The following is a 17,432-nucleotide window of genomic DNA, read 5'->3' as shown; positions in this document are numbered from 1 at the left end:
ACAATACAAGTATAAACTTAAGAATTTCAGCAATTTTGGCCATGGAGTTGGGTTTATACATATTATTGCCTCCAACACACTGAAAATCCACAATGAGATTAGAAGACCCTAATTACAGTAAGCTCACAAAGTTATAAGGCTTTGGGAACTTACCATTTAAGGAAAACCTGAAGGAATGGTTCTATGTCAATTAACAGATAGTAAAACAGTTTAACAATCAATCAAAGTATATTTTCCCTGTTTTTGAAACTTAATTGAACTTTTTAATCTATTATATCATTTGAAATGAAATCAATTATGCAAATGGAAATAAAGAAACTGTAACTACTATAAAGTCCCTGGCTCCCTCCCCACAAATATAAACACACATATATAGCAAGGCAAAGTTCACGCTCACAAGGCAAGCAATTAGCTATATTACACTCAGAACTTCAGGCTCCTACTTCATTTTAAGACTCAATAGTACAGAAATTGAAATACTAAATTAATTTTTTTTGCTTTATAAATGCAATTTCCTGGTTCTATTAGAACAGTTTCAAGTCACATGCTTTTGGGAAACATGCAGTATAAAAGCATTGAAAGGCATATACTCAAAAATTTATAGTAGTTTCACAAATTCTAAGCTACAATTTTATTCCCCATATTAACTATAATCGTTAACATAAAGATAAGCTCACAGATTTCATATCTAATCTTTGGTTGCAATTGTTCCATCTGTTATCTAGCCCTCTAAGAAATAAAACAACAACAACGACAACACTTTGAGGTCTCAATCCACTTTACAAAAAGAAAGCTTTATGAAAAGCCTGAACAATGAATTTTAAACATTAAGGAGAAAATGAGAAACGTTAGGTGTGTGAAGTAGGAAATGTTAATTTCATGCACTTAGGAACACACACTCACACCCCACAGTAGTAGAAGCAGTAGAAGAGGAAAACACTACATGTGTAGGGGTAGAAATATTTGTTACATCATGATGCTGGCTGGCGATGGAGGGTTGCCGCCTTAGAGCCCCCTGAATGGAACTTCCACTCTGGAAAGCATTCACTACATCCATCTGCAAGGAATCAGAGATTGTGACAGCTTGCTCAGCAAGAGAAAGAGAGAACAAGAGAAAGGACCATTCCATCTATCAACATATAAAAAAGGAAAAGGCACTTTTTTACAGAGCAGATTAATAGGCCAAGAGTAGCATTTTGAGATGAAGGGGGAAAAAAAACACACTAGGAAAAAGGAACTTAGGGGCATATAAGACACATTCTTTTGTAATCATTCAAAGTTTCATTCAGTCCAGCCACCAGTAGTATATTTCGAAAGAATAAATTTTGTGGGTTGGGAAGGCTAGAAAGGAAGTTACGGAGCACAGAGAAACCTCCTCCCCAGGTCAAAAAGCCCTTGCTCCCATCAGCTTTCCTACCTCTCTACCAGGCCCATACCTGTGTCTGGATTCTGTTCAGACCTCTAAACCACAAGATCTGGCCACGCCTCAACTCCCTCTCGGCATGATCAATCTCTTCAACATCCTCTGCTAATTCCTCTTCAGGTATTTCTTCCTTTTGTGTTCCATGACCAGCTTCTTTTAGAAATTTTAAGCGACTAGTTGGAATTGTTGAAATAAGCTATAACACAGGGGAAAGAACTTAGAAGTAAGTTACATCAATTACAGTCAAACTGATCAAATTTACAAGTGTTAAAAGCTGAAAGAGTATCTGTGTTTACTAACAAAGCAATGAGAATCTGCTGATCAGATTTCCCTTCCAGAACAACAAATAATTCTTCCCTTAGTAAAACAAAATATTTAAGTTTGAAGAATAAAGAGTTTTCTTAAATAGGAATTATCCTAATTATATTTTCCCATATTTTAATTTACAACAGCCAACTGTACAAACATGCTTTAATATACACATATTTGAATTCTTATATTTACTTCAAATAAAAATCATCACAGTTATACTGAAAAGTCTTATTAAATACAGTTATTTTTACTTAGAGCTGAATTGATGATGATTGGTAATAACACCAAATAGTAACAGATACCTCAGAACGCATAAAGGATACAAAATAAAACCACCCAAGGGGATGAATTAGCTTATAAGTACTAACAGCCATCCTTCCTCTGAAAGTAGAGTTTATTGAGGGAAAAACAAGCGCACAGTCAGACACAGAAGAGCTTGGAGAAGTTCTAGTCCAAAAATATCTATTTCACAGAAGTCAAATTGGTTTAGATATATGAAGTGACTTGTCCATGGAATGTCTAAGACTCCACTCCCTGGCCACAAAGCCAGTGTTCCTTCTACCACTGAACACTTAAATTCAATGAAGAATGTCAACATAAGCCTGCTACTGTGTGATTATGTATGCTGTATTCCATTTCCTCTTCCTGAAATTAGCTGGAATTTTTGGAGGGTGTGTTTTGCCTACAGAGAACATTATGAAATTACAAGAATGGTAATAAAAAAGGAAATGTGAATCAAGTAGGAATCTTCTAAGACATTATCTAGTATGACGAGTAAGGAAAGTTTAGAACCTAGAAACACAATAAACAAGAAGACAAAAAAAGAATAAAAAGTAAGCTAATTTAAGTAAAACTTGAAAGTTTGGCTTGTCTTGCAAAATGACAAATTATCGTGCACAAGTTATACAACATGTGAACATGCATTTACCCAAATGTTAACATGGACTCTTGGTAAACTAGTTTACAGTAAGAATGAGCTTAAAATGAACACTGTACAGGTCATTACCACTTATACACTGTTACTTTGTAGCCCTATAGTTCAGATATTATCATTTTTATTGAAATTTTCTATGAAATAGCTCACCATTTTTCCTATGCTACATTTTAGATATAATTACATAAGTGAGTATATGTGAGTTTCATAATTTTATTTTGAAAACATGAAAGTAGATGATAAATATATAAATTAACACGCTAACCAGTTATAAATACATCTTAATAACTGTTGTAAGATTTGTGCTAAAAATAAGTTAAAATGTACATAAGCAAAGAAAAAAGTATCTTGAAATAACTATTACATAAATATCTGTTTGAATAAAATGGATAATAGAATAAAATTTAAAAAACCCAAACATATCTTTGACAATTCTCTTACCTGACCCAAATGATTATGTAGAATCAAGTAACAGAATTTATTAAATACACTGTAGAATTTTTTAAAATTATTTTATATTTGAGCAAAAAGTGATGAAATATTTTTTTACCTGGCCCCAGAGTAATGTTCCCATTCCCAGGAATATTGACCATAGCCACTGTTCTACTGAAAGTTCTGAACAACTGAAAGGTTTTCCACCAAACTGCACAATTATTATCTGGAGGGATAATCAATAGTAAGTTCATTGTAATTGTTTACTTTTAAAAATTCACACTCTAAAATAAACAAAATTTATGTGCTCTGAAACATAACTTTACAACCACTGTTTTAACAATCACAGCTAAGAACAGTCAAAGCTTAAAAATAACTACAATATCTGACCTCAGTTTAAAACGCAAGCTTACTGAAAGTTTAAAAAAAAATTCACATGATCTAGAATAACTTTATACTTTTCCAACATAAACCCATGTAACTACATTACCTGATATTTTAATCTTTTAAATAATTCATGCCTTTCACAAAAGATAATACACTTTTGTGGAAAAGATCTTACACCGTGGAAAAGAGGACAAATGCAATCTACACAGCATTCATTCCTAGTTAACATTTAGAAGTCAGGACAATTATCAATAGACTGGAAGAGAAGAAAATTGACCTGCAATATTCTATGGATGTGGCCAACTGAAGTGGTATGTACTCAGCCCACTGATATACGTAAGTTAAGTTCATATGCATATTCATATGCTTATGCATCTTTCCTTATTCTATGTATCCTAAAACAGCATACACAGGAATATTAAGCATATATAATAGAACATTCACTTTCTTGTAAGCCTAACAACTCTCTTTGATATAGCTGTTAATACTACCAAGTGTTGAAATTATAAAGAATAATTTTGGTAATTAACCAGAACCAGTTTTAAATATTATACAAAATATTACAAATCTCAGTTTGCATTTGTTAATTCTGTGTTTTAATGTCAAGATTATTAGTATTCTTTTACAGAAAGTCCCAATTACTTTGTAATAGTTTACTCGAATGATAGATGACAATCAAGTGTGGATTTTAATCAAGATATAAAACTGAGGTAATTTTCCTTTGTAAACCAACAAAATACTAAATGTGAAAAAGTTCAAAACTTATTTATATATTTGCTTTTAATAAAAAACATAAATATATTTTTTTGGTATCATGAAGGACATGAAAAGAGGATAGTAAGATGCAAGTGAAAATCAATAATTATGAAATTAGCTGACTTAATTTCATGAAAATACTCTTAAAGTTGGAAGAAATAAATCTGTCTAGGACACTGTGGCATTGACTTATAATAAGAGAACATATACATGAAACTAAGACATTAACAAGGTGCTATATACATGTCCCAAATATCAATAAACAAGAAATTTCCATCTCAAGGTAACAGTTTACCAAATGTCTCCTACACAATAACTAAAATAGAACTTATGCTTTTCAATCACCCACCTGTACCACAAAGGTGCCTAAAACAATTGTGCAGAAGATGGCATTATTAAAGATTCCTTCGAACACATTTCTTTCACCATGAATTTTCCGGGCATTTATTTCATTGAAAAGTTGCATCAGCACAAAGGTATTAAAAACAATAGTATAATGTTCTGAAGGAGGAGCATGCAAAGGAGCATTTCTTCCACTATCAATATCAAAAAACTTTTCTCCTGAAATAAAAAAAAATTACTATTTTGTAATTACCATATAAAATAATTTAACACACTCCAAAGAAGTAAATAACAATAAAACTTAGCCTGACTCTATTTCATCTGTAATGACAATATAGAAAGAGTTGAAAGAGACTTGGGATTATCTAGTATAACTCCCTTGTTTTACAGATAAAGAAACTGATGCCCCTCAAAGTACAGTAAAGGTGTAAAATCACATATCTAAGTTAGTGGCAGAGCTAATATCAAAGATCAAGACTACTTTCTCCTGTATCTATCTATCATTCTCCCAAGTTTACTAAGTAACCATTGAGAATTAGGAGAAATTTAAGATAAATGGGTAGTCAGAAACAGAATTCAGGCTCTTGATAAAAATCATAAGACTATATATAACACATTGGAAAATAGAATCTTGGAATAGGAATAACTAACTAAAGCTTTAATTTTAATTTATTAAATTCTTACCAGCAAATAAGAGTGTAAAAACTACGACGAGCTGATAGAATGCATGACCCAAAATATTCTTCATCATTGTGCGTGAGATGAGAGGCTTATTTCTACCATAAGGTTTTCGAAGCAAGAGAGACTCAGTGGGTGGTTCTGTTGCCAGAGCCAGGGATGCAAGTGTATCCATTATGAGGTTTACCCACAGCATCTGTACAGCTTTAAGTGGTGAATCCTAGAAAAGATACATTTCCTAATAGACATTCACAAAGATTCAGGGACTCAGGAAGCCTTTAGGATTTAAAAAAAACCTAATTAGAGTATAGATTACACTTTTATGTTAACAAACCTAAAATATTAAGCTTCATTTTATTTAAATATTCAAGTACGTTCAAAAGACAGTTATATAATGTTTGCATTAAAATAAGCAAATTTTAATAAATAAATGTCACCTACTTGAGTGATACAAGCTCCAGTAAAAGCAACAATCACTGCAACAACATTAACAGTAAGCTGGAACTGAAGGAATTTTGAGATGCTGTCATACACATTTCGTCCCCACATGACAGCTTTAACAATGCTTGTAAAGTTGTCATCTGTGAGGATAATATCAGATGCTTCTTTAGCTACATCAGTTCCTGCAATACCCTATAAAAGAAATTCTGAGTTAAGCCTAAATGTTTTATATATTCAAAAAGCATAATATACAGTGAACAAAAAGTTTAACCATTATATTTAGTAGTGATCTAATGCTAAATATGGTAACAGTGATATTAAAGTAATTGAGGTTTTTTTTTTTTGGCTTACAACAAATCAAATATTTAAAAACAACAACAACAGATAAAGGGCTAGAATATGGCCTAGTGGCAGAGTGCTTGCCTCACATACATAAAGCCATGGGTTCGATTCCTCAGCACCACATATATAGAAAAATCCAGGAGTAGCACTGTGGCTCAAGTGGTAGAGTGCTAGCCTTGAGCAAAAAGAAGCCAGGGACAGTGCTCAGGCCCTGAGTTCAAGCCCCAGGACTGGCAAACAAAAACAAACAAAAAACAGAAAATAAAATTGGTTATACAGCACAAAGTTTGGGGAAAAAACTTTTTAAAAAAATGTTATGAATTATCCTATATATCACTGCTAATCTGGTCAACTGTCAAAACAACAGTAAGAAACCTACTAAATGCTCATGTAGCAGTTTGTGACCCACTATTCCTTATGTAATGATGCTGTTTACCTACAGAACACAAGAAAGAGCACTTGATTTCTTTTTTCAAGGTTTTTAAAAACTATCTTTAAGCAGTTGTACAAAAGAGTGGCTATTTATTAAAGCAGTTAATCAGTACAATACATTCAGTGTCACCCTTTATTTCATGAACATCAGCTACTCTTCACAGGTCATTGAGTCATTCTGATGCAGCTGTCTATAAATCTGGGCTGGAGTCTGGTAAGAATCTTTGGATTCACTGCATTTTGAGGAAAATTTACCTATACAATTTTCAGTTATCATTGTTCTCACTGTTGTCAAAAGGCTGTCTTTGGTGGGTCTTCTAAATCACCAATTTAATAGCCAAATAAATGGGGACCAAACAATACAAATATACACTTGTGTACATTGCATCCTCTCATCTGAACCCTTTATGGCCAGATTGTCTCTCAAAATTCGAAGCTGTTCATATTTTAGGAAAATAACCAAGTACATAGGCCCCAAACTTTCTGAACGGTGAGTTTCAGATAACTGAAAATTAAATACACATTAATAATAATGCTATGAATATTCATCTCAGTTCAGAATAAATTTTACAGTCGAATGCAAACCTTTCCAGTCAAGTACAAACATTGACTAGGCTGCTAATTTAAGGAAAGGAAAAAAACCCTCAGTGTTAAGTTTTTGGATTTGGCTATTGAAAGATTATATCTTTATACAAAATGATGACATTCAATTTTTCTTTAGAGGATGTTTCTGGTTGAGTGGAAAATTATCAAGGTTATTTTAATAATACTACTATGGTTTTGAAATGACAGATTAAGTAAGGTTTAGGTGAAATGACATATTTAAATACTGTATGTAGTAAAAGGTAAATATATCATTATTTTCCAAAGAAAGCTTGTAGATTCTATGAAATCTATGAAATAAAGGCAGTACATAAAACTTTATACTTATAAAGCTTGGAGGACATGGTTAAAGACCCAAATCAGTCTAGTTAACAAACAAATAACCTCCCTACCAAATTATATGTGAAAACTTGAATAAAGTATTTCTTACCATTGCAAATCCAACATCTGCTTTCTTTAGTGCTGGGCCATCATTTGTACCGTCACCAGTTACAGCTACAACCTGGCGTTGTTCTGAGACAGTGCTGTCAATAATACCTTAAATAAAAGTACATGCATATTCTGTAAAATTATTTTCTTTAATAAGGTAATTCGGTGGAATATTCCCATTAGTCATGTATAGACTGAAGGCTAAAACTGCAATTAAATGAACATAGGAATGAAGGTTGCTTGTTGGGCAAAAAACAATTCTAAAATCTAACATTACAGTGGTAGTAATATTTTGCTTTAACAGCTGAAGATAAGCTCAAATTCACCTAAAACATAAAAAGAAAGTGTTTAGATCTTATTGGAAAAGATGATACCCAATGATTCAGTCTGATATTCAGTATTTAATTTCAGGAAGCAGAACACATTTCTGTACTTAGATATTTGGAAATAACTAAAAATTTCTCTCACCTTTAACCAGTGTATGTTTGTCAGTAGGAGATGATCTTGCGAGTACCCGAAGCTTTGGCCAAATTTTGTCTATCCGCTCTTGCTCAATCTGTAAATTTTTATCAAAGTTTAAAATAAGTCAAAATCGTTTCGTAAATCTAAACTACAGTATTTCATAAATCTAAACTACAGTATTTCTCAGTGGTTTTTAAGTGTGGTTAGTAGAGCAATAACATCAGAAACTCCTGGGAACCTAATAGAAATGCAAACTCCTGGGCTCTTTTTTTAATTTTTGTTTTCTTTTTGAGGCTGGTTGCAAATGTGTGTGTGAATCTTTGACTACAGTCTCCCAAGCACTTAAGATTTTAAGTGTTTATTACTGCTTTGGCCACCAAGCAACGTGTATTTTAACAAGCTCTTTTAGTGACTCATATGCTTGAAAAATCTATTGTTTTACACATCATTTTAAGATCAATTAAAAAAATTTCCTTGCTTGCACTGAGAGCCTGGGCGCTGTCCCTGTGCTCTTTTGCTCAAAGCTAGTGCTCTGTCACTTCAAGCCACAACTCCACTTCCAAGTTTTAGATGCTTAATTGAAGAGTCTCAAGGGGACTTTCCTGCTCAGGCTGACTCTGAACCTCAATCCTCAGATCTCAGCCTCCTGAGTGGCTAGGATTACAGGTGTGAGCCACCAGAGCCCAGCTGGAACTAAATTTCTGTAGGTGAAAAATAAGAATAATGAATGGAACTAGGAAATTGAAAGGGAATACCAAAATTGAGAGACACAGGGTAAAAAAAGACAAACAACTACAAAAGCAATACTTGCAAAACTGTTTGGTATAAGTGAACTGAACACCTCATGGGGGGAAAGGGAAAAGGGGAGGCGGGAGGGGGGTATGAGGGACAAGGTAACAAACAGTACAAGAAATGTATCCAATGCCTAACGTATGATACTGTAACCTCTCTGTACATCAGTTTGATAATAAAAATTTGAAAAAAAAAAGAATAATGAATGGATTAAAACACTGTCCAGGACTCCTGCTCCTTGTCTAGCCAACCTGCAGGCTGGTGCTGTGGGAATCACAGGGGTGGAAAATGTGACAAGAACCAGCAGGTATACAGGCTTACTACTTTTGTGGAAGGTACCATATCTCAAGCATCAATCACAACAGAAATTAAACTTTGTTTTTTCTATGTTAAAAAAAAATCCCTATTGCCTGTGAAATTAGACCTTCCTTAGTCTGAAAAGTTCTAAGAGTTTGGGGTCTCATAAAATATGTTCTACACCAGCCTCTCCAAAAGCATCTCATATTACTTTTTCTTATGTATATTGTACTTCTGAAATTGGCCTAGACTCACAGCAACTACTTTTATAAAGCATTCTAGCAAGACAAGCACATTCCCCTTAGGACCAATTTCTTCATCACTTGTCTCTTTCACCTTCCATAATCAGAATTTTTACTTACTACAGTGGCAGAAATTATTCAAGGTGCCTAATATTGTACACATTTAATATATACTTATTAAATGAAAATCTTAATATACTAAAAACACATCAACTAAAAAAACTTAAAAAAAATTCTTACCTCTCCTTTTTCATTTCGTATTCTTCTGTTAAAATCTTTACCTTCTAGACACAGGAAATCTTCCCCAGGATGTAATATACCACATTTGGTAGCAATAGCTCGGGCAGTATTAATATTATCACCAGTAACCATTCGCACAGTAATTCCAGCCCTTTGACATTTCTTTATTGCATCTGGTACCTGGTTTACATAGAAGAAAAAATCCTATTACAATAGAAAACTAGAATTTCTGAAGACAAATATACCACTGAACCAACATGTATAGTCCCACAACTAACAACTTTATCTTAAGATGGTCAGAATTTCTTGAATTATACCTAGTAGTCTCTTCTTTCCTATTCCACAGGCATAGATTTAGGTCAGGTTTCATTTTCAGCTGGCATCAGTGATTTTGTTTGCACTACTTATTTACTAAAGGCTATATAAAGCACCTTTCCAACTGGCAACCACTAGGCAATTTTTTTGTGGTTCACTTTTTACCTCTTATTGACACTTGGGTAAAATGTTAGTGTTCTTTAGACTTATAGATTTGTTTTTTTTCTCTCAATTTGTTATCTTTTAAGACTTAATTCACTTAGTTCTCAGGCCATGTGTTAATGACTTTCAAATCTATATTGTTCCCTTATCTCAGAATTGTATTCATAGTTCCACCAGATACCAGTATTTGAATGATTAAAAAGACTCACATTTACTAAATTTAATTATGTAACAAACTTTAGACATTTGTATCTTCTCTTCCATTTTCCTGCCTCTATAAATCCCTAAGAATCAAGGAGTGCTATGGCTTCTATCTCAAACCTCCTTGTCATGTACCTAGTGCTTCCTGCAATGCCTTTTTCTCTTGTATATGTATTTGATACTGGGATCTGAACCCAGGGCTTTGCATCTGCCAGGCAGGGGCTCTATAGCTTGAGCCTACCTCCGGAATTTGCTCTGGTTATTTTCGAGATAGGGTCTTACTTTTTGCCTGAGAAGGCCCGGAACATGATCTTCCCCATCTCTACCTCCTAAGTAGCTAAAATTACAGGTATGAGCCACTAGTACCAGGCTTGCAATGGCTTTTTAGTTGGTATCTCTGCTTTCATACTGTTGCTTCCTTTAGTCAATATACTTTAGGGAAGCTTTTTAATTCATTGATTCATTCATTTATCCATTTATTTTTGTGATACTGGATTTTGAATCTGATAAGCACATATGCCCTTATTGCTAAGCCATACCTCTATCCCTTTTCCTCCCTGATTATTTTTGAGATAGGACCTCATTTTCTGCCTTGGTGTGCACCTAGGCTCCAATCTTCTTATTTTAGATTCCCTGTAATACCTAGGGAAATAATTATGCACCACCAGGTCCAGCTCTTGCTCGAGAAGGGCTCTTGTGAACTTTTCTGTCTTGGCTGGCCTCAAATTTTCATCCCTTAATATCTATCTATAAAGTAGGTAAACTGTAAGACACTGGCACCAAGCTTGGTAGAGCTCTTTTACTTATTTGCAATACTTGGTTTGTCTTGAATTCAGGACCTTGTGCTTGCCCAGCTGGCACTTGAGCCATACCACCAGTCCAGCTTTCTACTGGCTATTTACAGAGACACAGGTGTTTTGGCCTGGGTTGGCTTTGAACTTCAATCTCCAGATCTCAGCTTCCAGAGTAGCTAGGATTACAGGTATGAACCACTGGTCCCTGGCTGTAGTTCTTTTTGTAATATACCAATATACTTGGCTTAAAAAACAAAGTTGCTAAACACAAACCACAAAGCTCTCAGTGTCAAAGAGTACCACAATTCAACCACAGAATAGTTTTCAAGAGTTATCTAAAACTCTTCTCTAAGGCATACAAGTTGATGGATGAATAGTCTGAATAGTGAACATAAAGTTATTTTATGTCTCTGCTAAGCAGTTCTTTTTTGCCTGGAAACTTTTTTCCTCTTCCTCTCTAACCATATGATCCATATTGATCCTACCAAAGCAGAGAAGCATATTCAAATAGCTATAGGCCATGCAGGTAACACATAAGAGAAAAACATGCTGAAAAAAACCCCACAATAAATGCCTATGGAAAAGCTATTCTGCTCTGACCTACTTATGTCATGGTACAATATTAGCTTCATGTTAATAGATTTTAAGATTTTAACAGAAAAGAACAAAGTTTCAAGTGAAAGCATTTGAGTATAATCTTTCTGTATTTAATATTTTTTATATCCCTCCCTTTACATCCCACCTTCCTCAACTTGATGGAATGGTGTATTTTGGGGAAAATGCTGTAGTCACCATAGAGACAATTTCCAAAGGTAGGGCACAATTCTAGACAGGAAAACACTTTACGTAGTTTAACTACTAACAACAACTTACATATGTATCTTAATGTAAACATTTACATGGTTAAATAATGCCCTCTACCCTACTATCTTACTGGAGGGAGACATCACATGCACTCATTCAAAATACTGTTTAATGAATGCTAGGCACTGTACTAGGTCCTAGTGATGGAATGGGGCACTAAAGGACAGAGCATGCTCAAATTATACTTGGTAGGAAAACATATAGAAAGTATACAAAGACTTCATGGGTCAAGGGGTGCAGAGTAGGGGAGAAGGTGGGAATGGTTACCACTAAAAACGGAATTTCTTAGGTGATGAAAATGTTCTACAACTGATCACAGTGATGGGTGCACAAATCTTAGGGAGCATATAAACGATAACTTGAAATAGGCTAAGTATGTGATATAGAAATAAAGCTGTTTAAAAACTAACAACAATTTTATGGACTACCTAATAATCTCAAAATACTTTCTAAACTTAAAATTCACAAAATATCTCCACCTTAAAAGCATGTGCTGCAAGTTTAAACATCTTGTTCAAATACTTCTGTGTATGCAATATACCTGGGATTGTTCTATATATCCAATTAATCAAGAGTCCCAACACCTAGAACTACATATTCTAGGATATTAACTCAAAGAAAGCTGTTTCATATTAGTATAAATGCATCCAAACTTATCTTGTAATACTGAAACAAAGTACCACTTACATATGTAAAAGGGATAAAATCACAATGTAAAGAGCACAATAACAGAGAAACAGGTTTCCCAAAAGAAGGTGTAGATGTACTAATTTAATATTCTTCTACATTGGATTTAGGCTACAAGTAAATATGTAACAATTTTTCCTCCTGTGATCAAAGTTTGGCAAATATTATGAAGTTTGAATATTTCACGGGTATTTATTAATTCCAAACCCTAAAAGATTTATTTTCATCTCTCAAAATGCAGTTTCTTCTGATTCTCTCATGATACTGGTAATATCTACTATTGACCAAGCTATGTAAATTAAAGACTGGTTCCTTTTTTCATAAGTCTTGTGTCGTCCTCTTCCACGGTTATCCACTCAGTAAGAAATCCTTTTGAGTTTCATTGGTAATATCTCCTGAATAGATAGATCTCTTTATGTCACTTAGGTCCAAATACTCACATTGACATTCATTTGGATGTCTCAGGCCTTAACAATATAAAAAACAGAATATTCAAACCAAGAATACTGATTCTTTTTGTTTTTTGGCCAGTCCTGGGCCTTGGACTCAGTGCCTGAGCACCGTCCCTGGCTTCTTCCCGCTCAAGGCTAGCACTCTGCCTCTTGAGCCACAGAGCCGCTTCTGGCCGTTTTCTGTATATGTGGTGCTGGGGAATCGAACCTAGGGCCTCGTGTATCCGAGGCAGGCACTCTTGCCCCTAGGCTCTATCCCCAGCCCCAAGAATACTGATTCTTTTTTTTTTTTTTTGGCCAGTCCTGGGCCTTGGACTCAGGGCCTGAGCACTGTCCCTGGCTTCTTCCCGCTCAAGGCTAGCACTCTGCCACTTGAGCCACAGCGCCGCTTCTGGCCGTTTTCTGTATATGTGGTGCTGGGGAATCGAACCTAGGGCCTCGTGTATCCGAGGCAGGCACTCTTGCCACTAGGCTATATCCCCAGCCCAAGAATACTGATTCTTATTAGTCTACCTACATTTACTTTGGAATCATCCTTTTCTTCTTCCAGGCCACAACTGTAGTCTAAGTCATGAAAGTATTTTTCCTTGAATAACTGCAATAATCTTACTGACTTCTCTACTTGTACTCCTTTTTCTTTAATCTCTCAAATGGTACTCAAAATAGTATTTAACAATGCAAATGATCCTACTTCCCAAATCAAATCTTAGAATAAAATTCAGAGGCCTCAAAAAGGCCATAAATAATCTCATCTTTCCTTCCTTATCCTTAAAGTTACCCTGGCCTCCTTCCTATGTATAAAATAGCTTAATACTTTTTCTCACCTTCAGGCCATTGCATTTTTTGTGTTTGCCTGTGAATACTCTTCTTGCAGCTATTTAAGTCTTGCTCGATGGTGAGCCATCGTCTCTGAGTTCAAAGTTTTAATGTGTTCTCCCTTGATTATATTATTTCATCTGGACAAATCCTTTTCAGCTCTAAATACATTACATGGGTGTTGTTTCACATCATATTCCTACATCTACGGTCACGGAGACCTCTCACCACATATGCAATTCAAAATGAAAAGCCTAAGAGAGCAGGAACTAGTGCTACTCCTAAGAATTTCTTTTTCCACTTGGCATACTGTTCACATATCACATACCTATTCGCCTTCCAGAATATAAATTTCAAGAGTATTTTTCTCACTGCAGTATTTATCCCTCCCAGCAGTATACATGAGTTAATTCAATGCGTTAATATACTCATTGAACAAAAGCAGTTTTTATATTTAAGCTTATACACTGACAATGCTGTTTTTGTCAGAAAATAGTTAGTGTGGGATTTAACTCTCTGCAATTTCCCTTTCTTTCTCTTGGTTTAGTTAGCATCCCCTGATCCTTTAAGATTCCAGACAGGCAATTAACCTCGATGAAGTCTTCCCTGACCCTTCCAGTGTGTAATACAGGGTAGCAGTCTTTAAGGATATGTTTTAAGACAGAACTTTGCTTTGAACTTACTGGTTCTATTTTCCAGAGCTCTATATATCTCACTTTTTAGAATTTGTCATGTGAGAGGAATGGACCTCCAAGAAGTGAATGCTATAAAAAAATACTTAGAGAAGTTGGCACAGTATCTTGTACATGATGAAAACTCAAGAAAAAGATTCCTCTTCTTGAGGCTGAGTGCATGTTCTCTGTTCATGTATGTCCAATAATGTAGGATCATAATGTTTTTGTCCATTCTCACTTGACAGTGACTTTTTTTTTTCTTGAGGCCAGAGGTAGATTCTAAGCTCTTTGTGCCTTTAGAGCTAGTAGACTAGTGCCTAGCACATTGGTTATATGGTTGTTCTAGTTAAAAGCATTATGTTAGCTTATAGTTATTAAAACTCAGGATCGCCAAGAGATGTTATCTAACTGATCATTATAAAAAGGTACCAACACATCACAAGAATTATTATTTTGCTCAAGTTATATAAAAAATAGTAATATCACCAACATTAAGAATTTTACTAGAAAACTGGTAATAGGTAATGTCTATACTTAATCTCTATACTTAAAAGAGATTCTTTCTGCACATGCAGAACACAGAATATTTCACTACCTCAGGTCTCACAGGATCTTCAATCCCCACAACAGCAATGCATGTAAGTCCAGTGACAATATCATTTTCATTATCCCACTCTGGTTCTGGTTCTCCTGCTGGAAAATCTCTGAATGCAAGACATATAGTTCTCAAGCCTTCTGATGCCATCGGTTCAATCACAGTTTTTACAATATCATCACGGTCCCTTGGTCTGAATACTTTTGCCTCACCATTAGCACTCAAGATTTTGAAACACCTAAAAAGAAATGTTGAATCCAAACATCAATAATGAGCAAAAATAATGGTAAATGCCATTTGAGTGAACTGGAAGAGTGAGAAATCGTAGGATCTGATATCTAGTATTTAGAGAATTATGTATACTCCTTCCTTAAAGACATAAATCTTAATCATTTTTTTCTTTCCCTAATTTGTATGCTTCCTATATTTGATAATTATCTGATTTATCAGTTACTATATTTTCTACATCTTCCCACAGTATTTTAAAAAATATTTTAAAAAGAATCTAAGAATATGATTGGCAAAGAATAATTACAGCAGGCCATTTTATTAAGAAATTAGACAAGAATTAACACACAAATATACTTTTCAGTTAAAAAAAAGGACAAGTTCAATCAATTCTTACCTGAGAGGCTGTTTTCTCACCTATATTGTTTTAACCATAAAGGTTAAAAATATTATTGTTAACATAAGCATTCTACCAGAGAGCAATAATGTCAAACTAGCACAGTGTCAATGCAGCCAATTCCAAGTTTTCTTTCAACTGCAAAGTACAATGAGAACACCTTCCTATACTCATTTTTCTTGACAATAGCACCTTTTCTTGCCACTATGGAGGTACCTGTCAAGTCCACATCTCATTTTGTTTTCTAAGGCTTTCTATCACTGCTTCAAAGTTTCATGCAGATATAGTGCCAGAACTTTAATAGCACAAAGGATAGCAAATTACCTCCTCACTGACCCTGTAATAGGTACCAACATTACTAGAATAGCTTTGGTAAGTCTAAAAATGTACCTCAGTCCTTATGTACTTTATTTTCCAGGTGGTGTTAATTTCTAAATTCTATATAGCCTTCCTCTGAATATGTCTACTCTTTCTATTCTAACTTCCTGCCTTCTTCCAGCTAAATCTACTGTAGTAACAATTGTGTCTTCACTGGTCTCTGGCTCCAGTCAATCTTTTTTCCTCAAACTACCTTATTCCTTGATCCAAGAATTATTTTTAGTAATAGCTCTGATGATGCCACTAATATTAAAAAAAATCAGTTGAATTACCTAGCTTATTTATTTTAATAGTTCAGTATCATATTTAAATGTATCACATTTCTCAAACAAAATGCAAATATTCTGGGGACTTCCTGTCTTCTTACTACATATTAGGCTATCAGGCTCCATGCTGGGATATTATTTTGTTTCACTGTTATACAGTTGGTAGTCATTACCCCTTTTCCAATAGGAGAAAATGGAAGGCAAAGGAAAAATCTGCCCTATATCTATCTTAAAGCTAATTAGTTGGAGAGAAACAATAAAAACTCAGATTGGTTCTGATGGGAAAAAAAAAAAACACAAAAAAATTCTACTTATACTATTTATCTGCTACCAAGCAAGCCTGGGAAAAGACTGATTTCTAGCTTTTCACAATGAAATCAGACAACTAAGTATGCTGTAGAAAAAGCCCATCACTACTTCTCTACTATATGTGCAATCAGACAGTACCCTATTATGATCTGTATATTCCCATTTTTTTCCTCTGTTACAATTTCTTCATCATAATATTCTCAGCCACACTAAAACCAACATTAAATATTGCATCTCTTATTTTAAAACTCTATCCACTTACTACATGCTGCTTTTTTTTTGTTATTTAGATATTAGTCTCTTAAACTTAAGGCTATAATCTGCCAAGTGTCACTAAGAAAACACTAGTTTACAACTAAGATACAAATGAATTAAAAGAAGATTTTAATTTCAAGGAAATAATTTCAAGGGAATTTCAATTTTCAACAGTTGTCTTCAATTTTATATAAAGTTTGTAACAGGAATTAAAAAATAACTTGAATACCTTGTAATAATGGGGTGAACAACAGTAAAATTATGTGTAAAAACTGAAGCTACTGATCTGTAAAGAAGCATTAAAAAACCAGGATCACTACATAAAATAACAGAAGATGTGTGTGTGTGTGTGTATGCATACACACACACACACACACACACACACACACACACAATTTCTTTGGGTACCAGTCCTTGCTTGAATTCAGGGCCTGGGTGCTATCCCTGAGCTTCTTCTGCTGTACTACTTGAGTTGCAGCTCCACTTTAAGTATTT

General features: G+C 34.4%; 1 protein-coding gene across 3 annotated transcripts in view; it reads right to left on the bottom strand.

The window, feature by feature from the left end:
* Atp2b1 (ATPase plasma membrane Ca2+ transporting 1) overlaps positions 1–17,432 on the bottom strand; it is a 102,194-nt gene that overhangs the window by 8,452 nt on the left and 76,310 nt on the right. For 2 of the 3 annotated variants that reach the window (XM_048358422.1, XM_048358416.1), the window contains exons 12-20: positions 15,105–15,342; positions 9,545–9,724; positions 7,980–8,067; positions 7,513–7,619; positions 5,706–5,897; positions 5,271–5,484; positions 4,594–4,805; positions 3,220–3,327; positions 1,437–1,619 (exon numbers count right to left, since the gene is read on the bottom strand). In XM_048358422.1, coding sequence (XP_048214379.1) covers positions 1,437–1,619; positions 3,220–3,327; positions 4,594–4,805; positions 5,271–5,484; positions 5,706–5,897; positions 7,513–7,619; positions 7,980–8,067; positions 9,545–9,724; positions 15,105–15,342 — 1,522 coding nt within the window. Of the gene's footprint in view, positions 1–943; positions 1,058–1,436; positions 1,620–3,219; positions 3,328–4,593; positions 4,806–5,270; positions 5,485–5,705; positions 5,898–7,512; positions 7,620–7,979; positions 8,068–9,544; positions 9,725–15,104; positions 15,343–17,432 lie in introns of all 3 variants that reach the window. The other variant, XM_048358429.1, reaches the window with a different exon arrangement.

The sequence above is a fragment of the Perognathus longimembris genome, chromosome 1 (assembly GCF_023159225.1).
Source record: "Perognathus longimembris pacificus isolate PPM17 chromosome 1, ASM2315922v1, whole genome shotgun sequence".
NCBI classification, from domain to species: Eukaryota; Metazoa; Chordata; class Mammalia; order Rodentia; family Heteromyidae; genus Perognathus; species Perognathus longimembris.
This window is presented reverse-complemented; position numbering and strand designations above follow the sequence as displayed.